Source organism: Ranitomeya imitator, chromosome 4, assembly GCF_032444005.1.
Source record: "Ranitomeya imitator isolate aRanImi1 chromosome 4, aRanImi1.pri, whole genome shotgun sequence".
NCBI classification, from domain to species: domain Eukaryota; kingdom Metazoa; phylum Chordata; class Amphibia; order Anura; family Dendrobatidae; genus Ranitomeya; species Ranitomeya imitator.
Genome location: NC_091285.1, coordinates 387,604,094 through 387,625,256, shown reverse-complemented (window position 1 = coordinate 387,625,256; position 21,163 = coordinate 387,604,094). Strand labels below are relative to the sequence as shown.

Here is a 21,163-nt window from a genome sequence, read left to right as displayed (position 1 = left end):
ACATTTTGTGAAAGCCCGGAAGCCCCATACTTCCATGGATTACTTTGCGGTGGTCTCTGGAAAAATGGCAACCGGGGCGGCACATGCGCAGATGGAGAACTTGGTGCTGGGATCTCATCTCTCGAGATCTTGGTGCTGAGATCTCCATCTGTGCATGTGCTGCCCCCGGCAGCCATTTTCCCGTAGTCCACCGCAATGTAAGCCATGGAAGTGCGGGAGTCCCGGGCTTCCACAAAATGTCGGCGGGGCCCCCACATCACCAAACACCCGCAGTGTCGCAATTGTCACACCCCTTGATCCCAGTCTGCGGCCTGCAGCAAGGCACCACTCTTGCTTCCTCCAGCAGCAGCCCTAGGACCCTGCTCCACCATGGCTGGTAAGGTATATTAGAATTATAAGACATACCCCTATTTTCCCCAAAAGTTTTTTGGGAAAAAGTGAGCATTATAATCCGAAAAATATGGTAATCTTTCATCATTGCTTTGCTTTTTTTCACTGTAAATATGTTTCATATTTATATCTATTGCCATTAAAGTGAATGTCAACATCAGCTCGTCAATCAAACTGAGCATGCTCATGGACAATTCATGAGATCCAACCAGCCACCACAAGGTGACTTTATTTTTGATGGTAACCTAACTATCAAACATGAAGAGACCTTTTATCAGACATGCCTCTCCAGGGCTAAAAGCCTACAAATGTTAAGGGCAAATGGGGTCTACTGCTAATTAGAAAAAGCCTTAGAGTGATGATAGCTAGATAGTCTGATGACAATTTGCTATGCAAGGGTCAGGAAGGTTGTATCTGCTTTATGTAGGCTCAGGGCTCAGTTTTTCATTCTTTAGAACATGTATTATCCATCTTTTTCATATTATGAAGCTCAGTCTTCTTTAGACCCACTGCACTGCCAAAGGCAACGTATAGTTTTCCTAATACTGATTGGTGTTTGAGGGGAAAATCCAAGCAGTAATGTGAACTCTCGGTGCACTGCCTTACAGGCTTCCTCTGAAATAAGCTTGTTCTGACACACTTCTCTGAAGTGACTCCACTTGCTTTTCAGTTAAATAATTAATAGATGATTGATAATCAGAATGGCATCTATGTGGAAAGAGAACATATCATTCAAGGAAGACCATAGTTCTGTTTTATTAAGAGGAACGAGAATTAAATGGAATTTACCGTGAATATTAAATTGTACTGTACGAATTCACGCAAACATGTTTATTTCTGGTTGGGGTTATTATCTTTATTATAATTCCTTGGCCAGCTTTAAGATACACTTCTGAATTACTACGAAACAAACATACACTGCAACAGAGAAGCATAGCTGTGCAAAAATTCTGATTCCTTATATATTGTTAAATGTAAAAGGGCCTATTCATGTCTAGATCCACTCTTCAGAATATTATTTCTAAAGAATATATTTCTCTTCTATTGGAAAGTCAAGGGGTTTTTCTTTTTTAAATCCTCTTGCATTACAGTTTCCACAGTCTGAGATGGTGAAAAGAATAAGATATTGCGTTTTTTACTCTTTTAAGTTCATAACCACATTTGATCGGAGACATTTTAAAATTGACTGGGGCTGTATATCTGAACCTGACATATATTTATAATATTCTAGGAACTGCAGAGAATAAGGGTAGTGTGAGGATACAAATATGTAGAAATGGTATCTGTGTGTGTATACGTGTAAATAGGAAGAACCCAGGTATACATGTCATGTGGTTGTATTTGTATCAATTGCTGTACATTAGCATATATATAGGTGCCCCCTGTGTATTGTAACAAAGAGCCGCTTTTGCCAGATTTAAAGGGTTCTCATTTCTTTGTTAGAACAGTGAATCGAATGTATCTTTTAAATAGAGCATTTTCATTCCATAAATCATATCCCATTGTATTTGACCCTAGTCATACCATCTTCTTCAAATGTTAATAGCAAAGGTGAATTGAAAATGTGACACACTAGTTGTTAAATAAAACAGTAACCTATGCACTTGCAGTGCTTTCTATATGACCTACTTACATACTACTTCACCCTCCCTGTGGTATGATTAAAAGATGCTTTGAATCCACCATTCCCTCAAGGGATTTGAGGCTAGAATTTAACAAACTGCTGAGAAGGCTTAAGTCAGTAAGAGCCTGGGCTTCCCTGCAGCTTCTTCCAGCTAATTCACATGTAATTAAAAATAAAATACATTTTTCAAAGAAACTCATGTTTTAATGTAGTATTTTAAATGTCCATATCTATTCCAGAATGATAATCATTTCAGGTGTTCTTATCGGCAGGACGACTTCTTTCTTCATTGCTAGAAGTGCCATTCTGTCCAGCAATTTAGCTAATTTCACCTTGCTACTTAGCGGAATAGTAAACATTAATTAATCTCTAATAAGGCAACCTTGGAATACGGGAAATGTAAAGTGCAATATTAACTTCTTGTTCATCATTACTCTAATTATGTATACTTTCTAGCCCAAGATATTTATAGAAAGACCTTGGATCTTGATGTACTTGTCGCTCAGTGGTATAAAAATACAAGGTGCAGGAGTTGTTATTGCACTTGGACCTTTTAGGCTCCCTGAAAAACTGAGACAAGCAGCAATTAAATTGTAGAGTTGAATAGAGCTTTGTGATATGCTATTATCATTAATATTATTGTTCAATTCTCATGAGCGAATCAATTCGTAATGAATTGAATTAGTTATTAATTTCACATAAGGTTCAGATTCACCCAGACCCAAATTATTCACAATTTGATTCAAATAAGTTCCACAAAAATCACCACTATTTTGCTGGATTCTACGGGCTGGAATGTGGCCACATATTTTTCCCGTCACCACCAAGTGACTCCTCTATCTTCTATCTCCTGCATTCCATCTTACCTCTGGTGCTCCCACTTTTTACTAGGACCCACGCCGTTGGATGCAATAGATGTCATTGACATTTAATCTATGTGTTGCACCCCCATGTGATCATGTGGGAATTAGCGAAGAGCGGAAAAAATAGGGCAGGAAATAGGAAGTTAGAAGACAGAAGAGAGAACACAAAGGAGCAAATAGGAGGACCATTGGCAATGAGAGAAAAGTTTTTTTAACTCCCTCCTAGCAAATTCGATTTACACCAAAATTATTCCACGTGAAACTAATTTCCCAGCTGATGTCAAGCGAACTGTGGAATTTGAGTTTTGGCAGATTCATTCGTATTTATTGTGTTGTGCTGTGGAATTGTGAAATCATAAATATATTTACCTTGAAGATCTGGCCTTGTGTTGGGCTAGCCTTCTGAAAAATATGGCTTTTTACACTACAAAGCATGTAGTTGATATGTTGGTAATATTATTTTTGTACAAGCCCCAGGAGCTATATTTCCGCCCAAACTGAAGTTAAATTGAGTTATAAAATTCAATGTGTTTCCAAATAATAGGAAGCATGTACAAGATGTATGTTGGGTTATTGATTCCTTCCATTGTCCATAAACTCATATTCGGTCTATGCCATCAAAACTATATATATGTACCCCTAGGAATTGCATTTGGTAAATATAGGTTATTGGCTGAACACACTATATATTACAGATGTATCTGCCATTATTAGATTTATTGGCAGTTCTAGCATGTGCAGAAATGGCCTATTCCTTCTACACTGAATCATAAAAATGCAATAAAGCACACATATGAAGTGAAAATTGTCTGTATGAAAAACAAAGAAAAATATAGAGAGTAAAATAGGTATTATCCCAAGTGAAGGTATGTCTTCAAAGACTGGTCATAATATAAAAAGTACATATAACGCAACATTTCAGGATATTGATATCCCTGTGTAGCTAACCAAAACATGGTAACAAAAGTATTATCATGTAAGAAATCACAATGAAAAAAACAAGCCTAGACTTATGGACTCTAGTGGTAAAGTTACATTTGCATACTTTACTGACCCAAACATCTATAGACCTTACCACATATCATTGTGTGAGAAATCATGGTTCTTCAAACGTCAGTCTTATGGTGAAGTGCCCTGGTGTAATATGAGCCAAATTTATTTTGAGGAACACTCCTTTTAGCACATCTTTAGCTGTATTTGCACCAGAAATTGAAATCTTCACTTGTTATGTCCAGACGTAGATTCACTCTGTAATTTTCACCAATTTCCATTGCCAGTTATGGTAAGTCTATCAACACCCCTCTTTTTGATAAAGTCTATAAATTCCCCCTCTGCACTTAATCAACAGCTGAGAGTTGATGAAAATAAGCAGTTAACTGTCCTAACTCCTGGCAATTTCCTTGCTCGATCTTGGTATGTATAAACAGTGCCCATTTCTGGTGTTCAGCAGAATATGTATTTATTGCACTATTTCCCCATGCGTTTGGAAGTCGTACATTCAGCATCAGGTGGTATCTGATGGTTAGCTGAGTATTTAGCGATCATAATGAGGATAATGTAGTGCCTATTCTGGGGTGTTTAAAATGCATCGACCTTAATTTATCAGTTTTCATCAGAAATCCTGCATAAAGCTGACTGAAATGTCACTTTTTTTGCGAAACTTGTAAATGAGCTAAAAAAAATTGACTTTTGGTGTTTTTATAAAACATCTAGGTAGTTCTGCAAACTTTTTGAAAAATAAGCAGAGCTTGAGAGAAAGGGGCATGGCCTACTACAGCCAAATTCATCATAATTTAAGGCACAAAAGTGGTGTAAATTCAACAGAAGAGTACTCTAGATCCTGCACAGGTCAGCTAAAAAATGCACCAAATTCATTAAGAGGTTTATGCCTTTTAGTGAATTTAGCTCATGTTACTCCAGCACATACAACATCAAGACTGGTAAACAAAATGTCATCCTTGATAAAAATCAAAGCATAAGCATCTACACATAGTAACTAATCTTACAATAAGCCCTAGATCCATGGTTACATAGTGGTGAAATAAACCCTGACTGTCCAATACTGTCATTAATGATGTCACCGCCATGATTACAACAAAAGGAAAGACTCGTTGATCCAAACAGTAGAATGTAATCAGCGTATGGTGACATACTGTATTTATGATTTCTAGAGATGGATCTGCCGAAGCTCGAATTTGCAAAATAGGGTCGATTTGCTGGTAAATTTGATTCATGAGAAAGTCATTCTTCATGAGTTAAATGTCCGCAGACCTTATAGCATAACAATTGTTAGATGTGTAAAAAAACAAACTTATATTCACTTAACCACTCACCCTTCTGCTATAAGTCCTGGACTACAATGAACAAGATGGGACTTTGACAGCAGAAAGAAGTGGCCCTGAAGACTGGTTGGCAGGCAGAGAACAGTGCTGCATGCTGTCCAATTCTCTTCTTTCCACAATCAGGAATCAGAGATCACAGTGTGTTGCATATCTGTGACATCGCAATGTGTAACCCACAGGGACCTCCGAGGCCTGGTCATGACCAGAAATCCTGGCCTTTAATGAATGGGCCGGTAGATGCGGCGTGAAACAGGGGAAAGAATAGATAGCTGTCACGACCAGCACGTGTATATCCAGCGGACAACACAACAAACACCAACAATGGAATGGAAAAAGGGAGAGGAAGGCCCTAACAGTAGGGAGCAAGGTATGGAGCACCTCCTAACCAAAACCTGTGCCTATACCTAAGCTCCTCTAAAGCCCTATGTGGGCCCTTTCCCCCCACTGCCATTACATGTCTATTCCCTGGCTAGTTCACTGGCTGGCAAGGACACTAGCCTCACAACTGCAAATGGTATAAAGACAGGGGGTAGTGACAAGCACAAAACAGACAAGGAAAGGGAACAAAAACATAGCTCGAGCCTCTGCTGCCAAGCTCCACAAAGCAGAGGACATGGAATCAAGAAACCGAACTCCACAGAAGTATCAGATAAACCAGAAAGCTCCAAACTCCTAGGCTGGTCTTCATAGAATAACTCTATTACCAACAGTCAGCTGATGCATCATGTGACTATGTAAAGGATGTTGAGAGTGGTCACCACCCACATCAGCTGACCAGCAACAAACCAACTAGCTAGGAAACTGACATTAACCCTTGCTGGCCCAAAAAGATGAAAAGCCACATTTAAATTATAGCAGAACCAGACCTGCCATGAAACAAAAAATGAATCATGACAATAGCTCTAAAGACCGGGGGGTGAGCAGCGGAGGAGTCGGACAGGTTAGCGGTGACATGAGTATACAAATTTTTTAAAGAAACGTTTTCTTGCCGTCTACAGTTCTGGAAAATGATGGCCATCCGGCTGCCATTTTGATGACACTGAGTGAAGCAAATTTACAAAAATCTATCTATCTGTATATTAGAGTAGAATTCAATTTCACCCGAATATGTTCGTCCATCTTTACTTATTTCTAATTCAATTCAGCTATGTAAAGAATTTTAAAGATGTCACTTTTTGCAGTCACTTCAAGAATATCTTGCGCTGGAGAGTAGATTTTTTATTTTCCGTAAAATATAGCTTTGCCACAAAATGTGAACATAAGCGTTAAAGATCGTTTTCTCCAAAAGCAATAGAAGAAATAGTTCAGGATGCAAGCATTTTTTTAGTAGACCAAATATGAGATGCTTAGGTGTGCATTATGTTAAGACTTGCAGTGTCTAGATAATAACCCTGGAGAGAAATGTTTTTCATTGTATCAACTGCAGGTATGTCATGGAAAGACTAATGGGAATAGAATTTTTCTACCTTATATTAAATGCCTTAAGCAACATTTGTATTCTACCGGAGTCTCAAATATTGTAATATTTGACTGTGCTATTAATGTCATTTGACCATTCATTCAGACAGATACATATTTGCAATATTAAGCATTCAATCATTCTATTTTTCTATCTATTTATTAATTTATCTATATATGAAATACAAATGTATTTCAAAGTTAAGTGCCAAATTCCAAACATAAAGATGCAAGTCTAGTGCCTTTATACAGTCATTCGAAAATTTGAAAATGAATTGTAATATCTGAAATAATTTAAAGTAAGGGTATATTATACCTTATAAGTTGTACCTCTACTGTTGTGGAACTTTTATGTGTAGAAGATGAAGTGGCTTCATATTAGTCCCTGGATAAAGTTTCACGTAGTCTTTCAAAGTTGCTCTGCTGTAGCATGATCGTGATCTCTGAGATTCTGAAGCAGCTCTGGTAGTGTGTACACTGTAGCTGCTGTAGACACTATTTTTTTATGAAGATATTTTACATGTCAGTGATTAACATGAGTCTACCCTTTGATGTTTAAGAGGCTCTGCAGCAGATATGATGTATGTTATGCATTTTACACAGTGCAAAACTCCATTTGAGACAAGTAGGAAGGAGCAGCTACAGACTGTAAGAAAAAGTGATCTCAAAGAAAATTAAAAATTGTGTTTTGTTTTTTTAGCCAAAAGAGTTGTCCAACCCTACCCCCTATAAAAAAAAACCCTATAAAAAAATCACAGCAGTCTAAAGTAAAACGTAATATGTACTCACCTGTAGAGATGAGCAAACCAGAACTTAAAGGGAACCTGTCAGCAGGATTGTGCACAGTAACCCACAGACAGTGTCAGGTCGGCGTCGTTATACTGATTATAATACCTTGATTGATGAAATCTGTCTTGTGCTTGTTGCTTAATCTTTATTTTCAGTTTTGAGTCAATGAGATTCTTGTGCTTTGGTGCAGCCTGTGGGGGGTCTTCATGTGGTGCTCTGCTTAGCTATTCATAATGCCACGCCATCTTGGAGAAGGAAATTGTTTTTTCTTCTCTAGAAAGATGGTGCCACCAGCGCCTGCGTAATAGCAGCTATCAGATCACTTTTATATACACCGATAGCTGCTACTGCGCAGGCACAGCAGGTGCCATTTTAAAATTAATTTTTTTTCTATACTCTTCAGGAAAACCTCAAGCACATTGATTAACTACACATTAAACATGCGATTATGCTGCAGCACAACAGGTTCCATGGCTGGCAACTGCCTGCAAAAGGCTTTTTTTCAGTATGTACATATATTCATTATGTAAACTAGGGAGGCAGGTCAGTGAGGGATCAGTGACCTATCAGCACTCTTTCTTATGAATACCTAATCAGAGAACCACATGAAGACCCCCCACAAGTCGCTCCGAAGCACGATCAGATCATTAACTCAAAACTGAAAATAAAGATTAAACAACAACCACAAGACGGATTTCATCAACCAAGGTAACATTGTAATCAGTATAACGGCGCCGACCTGACACTGTCTATAGGTTACTGAGCTCAGTCCTGCTGACAGGTTCCCTTTAAAAGTTTGGTGTTCGTACCAGACAGTTAGTGTCCGGTGCTAAATGATGAACATGGGTTTTTCCCAGGAATCTCTTGCAATGTTTGAAATTCAGGGGGAAAGTCCGTTGCAGAGAGAGAAAAAGAGACAGAAAAAATTTCCAGCATAAAAGTTTGGTTCCACATTGTTTTCAATGGGGTTCAGGCTCTGGTTCAAGTTTGAGTGCAGTTCTGGTACCCGAAACGAACTTTGGAATAAAGTCCTGGTCGTGTACCAGAACTCAAACTTCCACGGGTTCGCTCATCCCTACTCACCTACCGTCACAGATGCTCCTTTCTAGATTCCCTCTTTTAGGCTTCGTGTTTCCACTTTTGGTAGGGATTCTTGGGCCCTTAATTGGCTGCAGCAGTCACAAATCACTCAGCTACAACAGCATTAGAGAGCTCAGCTCCAGTGACAGAAAAATCATAAGACTAAGAAAATTAAGGGTTCAAAAAACCCTGACATAGGCAATGGAATAGTAGATTTTTCTTTTAAAGAAAATGAGATTTTTATACCAAGATGACACCTGAGCATAACATGCAATGAAAAGTAGAAATCTCCAAATTTCTATTTGCTCTCAGAATAATTTTGGGGGTGGACCTAGTCTAGAATCTGGAATTAAATTAGAGCTTGGGGTCACCTCACAGACATTAGTGAACATGCCCTGTAGTGTTCTCCATAAATTATAACATGCACACAGAAAGGACGTCATATTTTATGTACTAAGCATGAAGTGTCATAGGGAACACAGCGTCAGCAGCTGCCACTAACACCCAGACAGATGCCTAATCTATAGGGACAATATTAAACCCTCCCATTATATCTAGGAAACAGAGAACACTCCACAATGTGCTTTAAGAAAGGAGGGAAAAGTACAAATCTCCAGCCAAAACCAAGTTGAATCATCAAGCCATCCTTTCAGTGCAGCTTTAATAATACATGTGGACTAATATATTTCATATTGGAATTTTTTTAAATGATACATTACCAAATAGCAATCATCCTAATGTCAGCTTTCAGTAGTAAGCACTACACTGCTCGGAAATGTTATTAATGGATTATGTGTGATGTATTGTTCTTATCTGTACCATATACAGGATAAAATAGTTAGGAATGAAAGTGTAATGAGGGTCCTGAAATCTAAGTATTGTCACCTCTTTTATCTGCTACGGTTTATCTCAATAAGGCAAATATCTGATATTGCTTAATAAGGCAAATATTGTAACAATAAGTCATTAATTTTACCTCTATCACGACTGCTAATATAATGGTCCTGACGAAGGTCTCTGTGGTTATTCAGTTCCAAGAAGCCAAGTCTTGACTCATCCCAAATCTACAGTATTTATCATTTCACTTCAACGGTAAAAGTAATTGGGAATTTCCAGACTCAGAGGAGGTGCAATATAATGCTAAACTGTGAAAAAGATATTTGCAAATGGCAAGGGGACTCATTGTCATGTTCGTAGACATGATGTGTTATAATTGTTTAAAAAATACATTTATTGTGGAAGGGAAAACATTGTTGCTACAAAATCTATTACATTTAAAGGGGTATTCCCATCTCCAAGCGTCTACTGATGTAGTATAGCAAAAAGTGAGAGCAGCAGAGAAAAAACAAATTCTGGGTGCAAAGCCCCTAAGGCATGTACCAAACCTTATAATGAGAGTCCAAGAAGTCAAAGGCAGCCCACCATTGCAAATGAGTTCAAAAAGTGTTCAAGTTTAATAGCCAATCATGGCGACGTTTCAGCTCATGGAGAGCCTTTCTCAAGGCTAGAGAAAGGCTCTCCATGAGCTGAAACGTCGCCATGATGGGCTATTAAACTTGAACACTTTTTGAACTCATTTCATTTGCAATGGTGGGCTGCCTTTGACTTCTTGGACTCTCTACTGATGTAGTAGGTATAATAAAAATATTAGCAAATACCTCTAATTAGAAATGTAGTATAGTTCTTCAGATTCCCTATGTCTCTTTCCTCATGTGCAGGTATTGCAGGACCTTAGGTTTATACAGATAGGTGCAGGTTTCCATTGGGTTAACTTCAAAGAGCCACAGAAATCTAAAAAATGAAAAGAGCATCACTTTCAGCAAAAGTCCAGTAGTTTTATTGCATCCAAGCACAGTGAAACAAAGATGCATCATTTCAGCTTTACTATAGCACAATTGTCAGCATATAAATGTATAGCTCTTAGCCCAGCCATATTGTTTTCAGATTCAGCATAGTCCTTTTAAAACGAGCACAAGTCAAATTTTAGCTTTGCAGGATTGCTATAGCGAGACGTGAATGAATTTTTATTGATAAGTGATCTGCATGGCTTAAAATGAGACTCTGCCATACACTTTAGGCCAGTTGTACACATGCGTGTGTCATGGTCTGAGCACTTAGCCATTGATTCTTGAACTGGACACAGGTCTCCTTACCTGAACTTAAAATGCTCAAACTGTATATGTATATAAGGCTGTTAAGCTTGGGTCATGAGACCCGCGGACAGTTCTAGCATTACTGTCTATACTTGGACTGCGAATCAAGCAAGGCCAGCATAAGGCCGGTATCAGACATCCATAAACACTGAGCGTGGTCACATTGGAATACCATACCAAGTCTAACTAGCAGGTCTCCTGACCAGAACTAACTGCTTCATCGGAATTTAGGATGCAGTTGGCTCAGATTAGGATACCCAGTGGTCATTCTGAATAATCGAAGTCTGTGCTTCATGGACATGTCAAACAGACCTAAGGAAAAAAAAATGTCCACCAAGAATAGATTACCAAATTATGTCCCTAAAGTCAACAGACATTACATGACGACGCCTCAATGCACTGCTTTTCAACAAGGTTTTCACGGACCCCTGGAGTTCCTTCATCTACCATATAATTGTCTAAGGGTCACTTCCGTCTTTCTGTCCTTCTGTCTGTCTGTCACGGATATTCATTGGTCTCGGCCTATGTCTGTCATGGAAATCCAAGTCGCTGATTGGTCGTGGCAAAACGCCCATGACCATTGCCATGACCAATCAGCGACGGGCACAGTCCGGCGGCAACATGGCCGCTCCTTCCTCCCCGCAGTCAGTGCCCGCTCCATACTCCCCTCCAGTCAGCCTTCACACAGGGTTAATGCCAGCGTTACCAGACTGCGGTGTAACGCACTCCGGTAATGCAGCTATTAACCCTGTGTGACCAACTTTTTACTATTCATGCTGTGTATGCAGCATCAATAGTAAAAAGATCCAATGTTGCAAATAATAATAATAAAAAAAAGGTTATTCTCACCCTCCGACGCTCCAACGTCGCGCCCTGTCCTCGGCAGTGCAAGCGGCAGGTTCCGGTGCCAAGGATGCTATGCGAGAAGGACCTGCCATGATGTCACAGTCATGTGACCAGCGACATCATCACAGGTCCTGCGCTCATACCAACCCTGGGACCGGAAGCTGCCACGTGCACCGTACACAGACGCCAGGACTGCCTTCGGAAGGTGAGTATATGTTTATTTTTTATTTTACGTCACTGGGCAATATACTACGTTACTGGGCAATATACTACGTGACTGTGCAATATACTATGTGGCTGACCAATATACTACATACTATGTGGCTGGGCAATATACTACGTGGCTGGGCAATATGCTACGTACGTGGCTGTGCTATATACTACATACTATGTGGCTGGGCAATATACTACATACTACGTGGCTGGGCAATATACTACGTGACTGGGCAATATACTACGTGACTGGGCAATATACTACATGGCTGGGCAATATACTACGTCACTGGGCAATATACTACGTGGCTGGGAAATATACTACATGGCTGGGCAATATACTACGTGACTGGGAAATATACTACGTGGTTGGGCAACATACTACGTCACTGGGCAATATACTATGTGACTGGGCAATATACTACGTGGCTGGGCAATACACTACGTCACTGGGCAATATACTACATGACTGGGCAATATACTACATGGCTGGGCAGTATACTACATGACTGTGCAATATACTACGTGGCTGGGCAATATACTACGTGACTGTGCAATATACTACGTGGCTGGGCAACATACTACGTCACTGGGCAATATACTACATGACTGTGCAATATACTACATGGCTGGGCAATATACTACGTGACTGTGCAATATACTACGTGGCTGGGCAATATACTACATCACTGGGCAATATACTACGTGGTTGGGCAACATACTTCGTCACTGGGCAATATACTATGTGACTGGGCAATATACTACGTGGCTGGGCAATATACTACGTCACTGGGCAATATACTACGTGGCTGGGCAATATACTATGTGGCTGGGCAATATACTATGTGGCTGGGCAATATACTATGTGACTGGGCAATATACTACGTGGCTGGGCAATATACTATGTGGCTGGGCAATATACTAAGTGGCTGGGCAATATACTACATCACTGGGCAATATACTACGTGGCTGGGCAATATACTACGTGGCTGGGCAATATACTACGTGGCTGGGAAATATACTACATGGCTGGGCAATATACTACGTGACTGGGAAATATACTACGTGGTTGGGCAACATACTACGTCACTGGGCAATATACTATGTGACTGGGCAATATACTACGTGGCTGGGCAATACACTACGTCACTGGGCAATATACTACATGACTGGGCAATATACTACATGGCTGGGCAGTATACTACATGACTGTGCAATATACTACGTGGCTGGGCAATATACTACGTGACTGTGCAATATACTACGTGGCTGGGCAACATACTACGTCACTGGGCAATATACTACATGACTGTGCAATATACTACATGGCTGGGCAATATACTACGTGACTGTGCAATATACTACGTGGCTGGGCAATATACTACATCACTGGGCAATATACTACGTGGTTGGGCAACATACTTCGTCACTGGGCAATATACTATGTGACTGGGCAATATACTACGTGGCTGGGCAATATACTACGTCACTGGGCAATATACTACGTGGCTGGGCAATATACTATGTGGCTGGGCAATATACTATGTGGCTGGGCAATATACTATGTGACTGGGCAATATACTACGTGGCTGGGCAATATACTATGTGGCTGGGCAATATACTAAGTGGCTGGGCAATATACTACATCACTGGGCAATATACTACGTGGCTGGGCAATATACTACGTGGCTGGGCAATATACTACGTGGACATGCATATTCTAGAATTCCCGATGCGATAGAATCGGGCCACCATCTAGTATATGGATAAGAGTTACCACTGACGATAGCAATAGCTGACGCTCTGGCAGTAGTGATGGAGCAGTATATAGGTAGGGATGGTAAACCGGTTGGAAAAGACTTATCTCATGGTTGGACAATAAGTGCAGTAAGCTTAAAAAAAGGAAGATGTAGTGATGTCAATGCCAAGCACATGCACTGCGCACGTTTTCTTCACTTTAGATGTTCTTACTCCAGGCGATCAGCTGTCCCCATAGAGATTCAAATGAATGCATAAATTGGTCTGGTCTGACATGGCGGTTTGGAATTCTGGCTTATATAGGAGGGTCCTGATTTCCATATGCCCTTATACCTCTCATGTGAGACATCCATGACATGCTACAGTAGCTAGGGTGGACGGACAGAGTCCATTAGGCTACATTCACACATCCGAGTGAAACATCCATGTGCTATCGATTTTTTTCTCAGCCTGCACACAAACCCATAGAGTTTCATGGATCTATACACATACCGTGAAAAACATGGCTCCATATATGATATCTGTGAAACTCAGAGAAGGTCCATGTTCGTGGATCAGTATTAGTCATTCACGTCTATGGGGATCCGTGAAACACAAATCAGAAGGCTTCCTATTTGCTTCCTTTGGCATCCTCACAGATCTGTTGTTTGAGAAAAATCTGACCTTCCAAGGGGTTTTTTATTAGCTTCAGAACAGACACATTCCTTCACTGAAAAAAGAACAGATGAGAAAAAATGGAGGCAACAGGAATAACCACATGGAGGCAATAGGGATAACTCATGAGGAAAAAAGATCTGTTTCCAAGGGATGCTAAAATTCACATAGATGTGTGACTGTAGCTTTAGGTGGCACTAAGGAAGTGTTTTGAAGTAAATTTTAGGGAATGCTTTTAACCCTTTATATACAATCTGCCTTACTTACTTGTATTTGAACAACTTACATAAATTGTCCCATAATAAAATAGAACCTACCTCATTCTATTAGACCCTCTTAATATCGTAGCTGCCAATATGGCTGCATATACTGCTGTATACAGGTAAAATAAGGTGCATGCACAGCACAACACTACAGGCACTATCCTAAAAGTAACCCCAGTGAACATTGCCCTTGTCACCACCACCTCACATAAAGTACAATAAAATGCCTTGTAAACGGTCTATACTTATTAGCCTACAGCGTGACATGACGCAACTAGCCCCAGACAAGCACACGTGTCCCCTCCCGAATAAGACACTGATGGAATGGCTGCAAACAGCTATGTCAGATGAATATCCTTCTAGAAGAATTATAGGTGATAATAACCATGTGATGCAACTGGAAGACATACATACAGGAACATATACACGTCACCCTGGACCGGAAGCATCATGGGGTTTCCTACAGGTACATAGGATTATCATTATGTCCAGTATGCGGAAACAGATCAAAGCTTAGGAGAAACAGGTTGATAACCCAAAGGCATTGACTGATAAGGCTCTATACAATGTATACATACAAATAAATGGTACTTGCCAGGTAGCAACCTCCAGTACATGTGGAGAGAAAGAGAGAAATAACAATAGATCGCTAAATACGCATACAATATTTCCATGCAAAACCGGACACTGGCGTATACTTAATATACTTTGCTATATACAGCGAGTGTTCGTGCCTACAGTTATAAATGGAGCAATAAATATTGGTAATTTGTGGTTGTTAGATGCATAACACATGAAAATATGTAATACATGTGGGTGTATATCGATCTATCTATATACAACCATATCTATTGATAGATAGATACCGTAGCTATGGGATATACAGATAGATAGATAGATATGGGATATACAGATAGATAGATAGATAGATAGATAGATAGATAGATATGGGATAGATAGATAGATAGATAGATAGATAATAGATAGATAGATAGCTATGGGATATACAGATAGATAGATAGATAGATAGATAGATAGATATGGGATATACAGATAGATAGATAGATAGATAGATAGAGCGATAGATATGGGATAGATAGATAGATAGATAGATAGATAGATAGATAGATAGATAGATAGATAGATATGGGATATACAGATAGATAGATAGATAGATAGATATGGGATAGATAGATAGATAGATAGATAATAGATAGATAGATAGATAGCTATGGGATATACAGATAGATAGATAGATAGATAGATAGATAGATATGGGATATACAGATAGATAGATAGATAGATATGGGATATACAGATAGATAGATAGATAGATAGATAGATAGATAGATAGATAGAGCGATAGATATGGGATAGATAGATAGATAGATAGATAGATAGATAGATAGATATGGGATATACAGATAGATAGATAGATAGATAGATAGATAGATAGATAGATAGATAGATATGGGATAGATAGATAGATAGATAGATAGATAGATAGATAGATAGATAGATAATAGATAGATAGATAGATAGCTATGGGATATACAGATAGATAGATAGATAGATATGGGATATACAGATAGATAGATAGATAGATAGATATGGGATATACAGATAGATAGATAGATAGATAGATAGATAGATAGATAGATAGATAGATCGATAGATATGGGATAGATAGATAGATAGATAGATAGATAGATAGATAGATAGATAGATAGAGAGATAGATAGATAATAGATAGATAGATAGATAGATAGAGAGATAGATAGATAATAGATAGATAGCTATGGGATATACAGATAGATAGATAGATAGATAGATAGATAGATAGATAATAGATAGATAGATAGATAGGTAGATAGATAGATAGATAGATAGATAATAGATAGATAGATAGATAGATAGATAGGTAGATAGATAGATAGATATGGGATGGATGGATAGATAGATTGATTGATTGATAGATAGATAGATAGATATGGGATGGATGGATAGATAGATAGATAGATAGATAGATAGATAGATAGATAGATAGATAGATAGATATGGCTGTAGCTATATAACTTGTATAATTAGTGTGTGTAATATTATGGGGTATTGACATCTTTTTTTTTATTACTTTTTGAAATTGTGTTGCTTATATTTACTCTTCATATAGTCTATAGCTATCTATCTATCCCATATCTATTTATAGAGAAATATCTATCTATATTGACAGTTATTACGTATGTGCATATATATACATTAGATATATAGTGCACATACAGTATACGTACACATATTGTAACATGTATGTACATAATTACCATATATATGCATATATGTATGCACTATATATAAAATGCATATAGCACATATGTATTAACTGCAACTGTATGTGCATATATACTGTATGTATAAATCATATGGTAACTGTATAGTTACCATACAGCTGTATGTATATATATATCATACTAATGCCGAAAAAAAATACATTTGTCCATCCAGGTCAGCCAATATACACACATACACATATATAAAATATTTCATACTGCAACTTCTTTCTAAAGCTAGGAGAACCTTAGATGAAACTATCCAGTGTTCAGCTGGAGCAGTATGTAGTGGCTCAGTAAATGAAGTGGAGCACTACTAAGCCCAGAAGACACGAGCAGCCTCCCGAGTGCCCCCCGGCTCCTCATTGCTGCGCTCGTGCCCCCACACGCACACGGTGGACTGGGGGGCTGCCGGCAGCGCAGGGGTTACTGCAGCAGGCCGGAGCTCCTCCCCCCGCCAGCACCTGGTCCTCTATAGACAGTCGCCTCAGCAGTAGATTTCAGAAGGGATTGGAGGAAAACAAGAGGGGGAGAGAATGTGACAAGTGCCGGCGCTGGCTGCTGCTGCCTTGGGGAGGCCTCCTGCACCTGTCCCTGCCTGTCTTGTGGCCGCACTGTTGTTCAGTCAGACAAGCAGAGAAACATTGGTATTTGCCAGAGCAGCAGCAGCAGCAGCAGCAGCACCATGACTTCTTCATTCAAGCTGGATTTCCTGCCTGATATGATGGTCGATAGCCGACTGCTAGTTTCTGACAGAATGTAAGTACCCCTGCACCGTGCCCACCATGAGGGGCTCCTGCACTTCCTCCAGGCTGCACACTTTGTTTAGGGAGTCATCTTCTTTTGCAATCACTTTGAATGTCTTCCTGTTTCCCTGCCTTGGACTGAGGTGATAAGCAATGCCCAGCAATGGCTATGATGGCATTCCACATTCCCTCATTGTCTTCTTCCATGGCTTCTACTAATGCAGGTTAATGACATGAGTGTTGCTCCCCCCTGTGATTGGCTATGGGGCCAGAGATTAGGACAGCACATGTTATTACAGCCCAGGTTATTACAGCACATGTTATTACAGCCCAGGTTATTACAGCACATGTTATTACAGCCCAGGTTATTACAGCCCATGTTATTACAGCCCATGTTATTACAGCCCAGGTTATTACAGCCCATGTTATTACAGCCCAGGTTATTACAGCCCAGGTTATTACAGCCCAGGTTATTACAGCACATGTTATTACAGCCCATGCTATTACAGCACATGTTATTACAGCCCATGTTATTACAGCCCAGGTTATTACAGCCCAGGTTATTACAGCCCATGTTATTACAGCCCAGGTTATTACAGCCCAGGTTATTACAGCACATGTTATTACAGCCCATGCTATTACAGCACATGTTATTACAGCCCAGGTTATTACAGCCCAGGTTATTACAGCACATGTTATTACAGCCCATGCTATTACAGCACATGTTATTACAGCCCATGTTATTACAGCCCATGTTATTACAGCCCAGGTTATTACAGCCCATGTTATTACAGCACATGTTATTACAGCCCAGGTTATTACAGCACATGTTATTACAGCCCAGGTTATTACAGCCCAGGTTATTACAGCCCAGGTTATTACAGCCCAGGTTATTACAGCCCATGTTATTACAGCCCATGTTATTACAGCACATGTTATTACAGCCCATGTTATTACAGCCCATGTTATTACAGCCCAGGTTATTACAGCACATGTTATTACAGCCCAGGTTATTACAGCACATGTTATTACAGCCCATGTTATTACAGCCCAGGTTATTACAGCCCAGGTTATTACAGCCCATGTTATTACAGCCCAGGTTATTACAGCCCATGTTATTACAGCCCATGTTATTACAGCCCATGTTATTACAGCCCAGGTTATTACAGCCCATGTTATTACAGCACATGTTATTACAGCCCAGGTTATTACAGCCCAGGTTATTACAGCCCAGGTTATTACAGCCCATGTTATTACAGCCCATGTTATTACTGCCCAGGTTATTACAGCCCATGTTATTACAGCCCATGTTATTACAGCCCATGTTATTACAGCCCAGGTTATTACAGCCCAGGTTATTACAGCCCAGGTTATTACAGCCCATGTTATTACAGCCCATGTTATTACAGCCCATGTTATTACAGCCCATGTTATTACAGCCCAGGTTATTACAGCCCAGGTTATTACAGCCCATGTTATTACAGCCCATGTTATTACAGCCATGTTATTACAGCCTATGCTATTACAGCACATGCTATTACAGCCCATGTTATTACAGCCCATGTTATTACAGCCCATGTTATTACAGCCCATGTTATTACAGCCCATGTTATTACAGCCCATGCTATTACAGCACATGTTATTACAGCCCATGCTATTACAGCCCATGTTATTACAGCACATGTTATTACAGCCCATGTTATTACAGCCCATGTTATTACAGCCCATGTTATTACAGCCCATGCTATTACAGCCCATGTTATTACAGCACATGTTATTACAGCACATGTTATTACAGCACATGTTATTACAGCCCATGCTATTACAGCCCATGCTATTACAGCCCATGCTGTTACAGCCCATGTTGTTACAGCCCATGCTGTTACAGCCCATGTTGTTACAGCCCATGTTATTACAGCCCATGTTATTACAGCCCATGTTATTACAGCCCATGTTATTACAGCCCATATTATTACAGCCCATGCTATTACAGCCCATGTTATTACAGCCCATGTTATTACAGCCCATGCTATTACAGCACATGTTATTACAGCACATGCTATTACAGCCCATGTTATTACAGCACATGCTATTACAGCACGTTATTACAGCACATGCTATTACAGCCCATGCTATTACAGCCCATGTTATTACAGCCCATGTTATTACAGCCCATGTTATTACAGCCCATGCTATTACAGCACATGTTATTACAGCCCATGCTATTACAGCCCATGTTATTACAGCCCATGTTATTACAGCCCATGTTATTACAGCCCATATTATTACAGCCCATGCTATTACAGCCCATGTTATTACAGCCCATGTTATTACAGCCCATGCTATTACAGCACATGTTATTACAGCACATGCTATTACAGCCCATGTTATTACAGCACATGCTATTACAGCACGTTATTACAGCACATGCTATTACAGCCCATGCTATTACAGCCCATGTTATTACAGCCCATGTTATTACAGCCCAGGTTATTACAGCCCATGCTATTACAGCCCATGTTATTACAGCCCATGTTATTACAGCCCATGCTATTACAGCACATGTTATTACAGCACATGCTATTACAGCCCATGTTATTACAGCACATGCTATTACAGCACATGCTATTACAGCACATGTTATTACAGCCATGTTATTACAGCCCATGTTATTACAGCCCATGTTATTACAGCCCATGTTATTACAGCCCATGCTATTACAGCCCATGTTATTACAGCCCATGTTGTTACAGCCCATGCTATTACAGCCCATGTTATTACAGCCATGTTATTACTGCCCATGCTATTACAGCCCATGCTCCAGTCCTTTCAGATTTGTGTGAGACTCTGTGCTGTTCCCCACTGTTCTACATGAATGGGCTATGTGACTGGACTCGGAGTGACACTGAGTGCTGTGCTATGGGATATGATAAGCTAAACCGCCCGCGTGCCTCATTAATGTTTATGGGAATAAATATTTACAGGACATATTTAATTGTTTCCAGCAGAAGGACCAGTGTTATTCTAAGAAAGTTACTGCCATGAAAAACAAAATTACTCCATGCCAAAAAGAAACAAATACAAGTATTTACCAAATCCGCCAGCGCCAATCCACATCTGTTAACTTTTACACTGTTTACTATCAACGTTTATGTTCCGTCACCATAGATCTACGCAGAAGAGGACAAAAATCCAGTTTGTAGGGTTAAAGTGCAACTATAAATAAAAGCACGTATATGTTCCAATAACTGCCAGCCATGATTCTTCTTTACGTCTCTCCGTACAAAGCCTAAAAAGAACCATTCCGAGTTTTATGATCAATTTTACCGGCAGCAAACTTTCCCCACCGGTGAAGCTGCTTTCCTAAGCACATTAGAAGAGGAGCCTTTGAGTGGAGAGATTCAATACTAGTCTATTGTGTAAGCTGTGGAGCTATAGGGGGTGGGGAGCACGAGCCTTTCATCCGCTGCCCAACTTGATTCATAGTATTCTGTTAGTAGGGCAGAACACTAAACCGTCTGTTTTTTTTTTTCTTACTTTTTTTTTTTTTTTTTAATTCACATCTAAGGGTGAAAAGTTCAGAAATCGCCAATCTAATCTAGTTTTGCCTTACGAACGTTTTTCTAAAGAGTGTCATCGGCGGTCCAGTATAGGCGCCGG

At 39.7% G+C, this 21,163-nt stretch overlaps 1 protein-coding gene and 1 long non-coding RNA gene across 51 annotated transcripts in view; one reads left to right on the top strand and one right to left on the bottom strand.

The window, feature by feature from the left end:
- LOC138676219 (uncharacterized) overlaps positions 1 to 20,873 on the bottom strand; it is a 52,280-nt gene extending 31,407 nt beyond the window's left edge. The window contains exons 1-3 of the long non-coding RNA XR_011320766.1: positions 20,831 to 20,873; positions 20,596 to 20,673; positions 10,205 to 10,337 (exon numbers count right to left, since the gene is read on the bottom strand). This is a non-coding gene — a long non-coding RNA (uncharacterized lncRNA). The remainder of the gene's footprint in view (positions 1 to 10,204; positions 10,338 to 20,595; positions 20,674 to 20,830) is intronic.
- CELF2 (CUGBP Elav-like family member 2) overlaps positions 1 to 21,163 on the top strand; it is a 671,263-nt gene that overhangs the window by 36,461 nt on the left and 613,639 nt on the right. For 23 of the 50 annotated variants that reach the window (XM_069765289.1, XM_069765282.1, XM_069765288.1 and 20 more), the window contains exon 1: positions 17,243 to 17,516. The exons of the other annotated variants lie outside the window; for them this stretch is intronic. In XM_069765289.1, coding sequence (XP_069621390.1) covers positions 17,443 to 17,516 — 74 coding nt within the window. In that variant the 5' untranslated portion in view covers positions 17,243 to 17,442. Of the gene's footprint in view, positions 1 to 17,242; positions 17,517 to 21,163 lie in introns of those variants that run through there. 50 annotated transcript variants of the gene reach the window in all.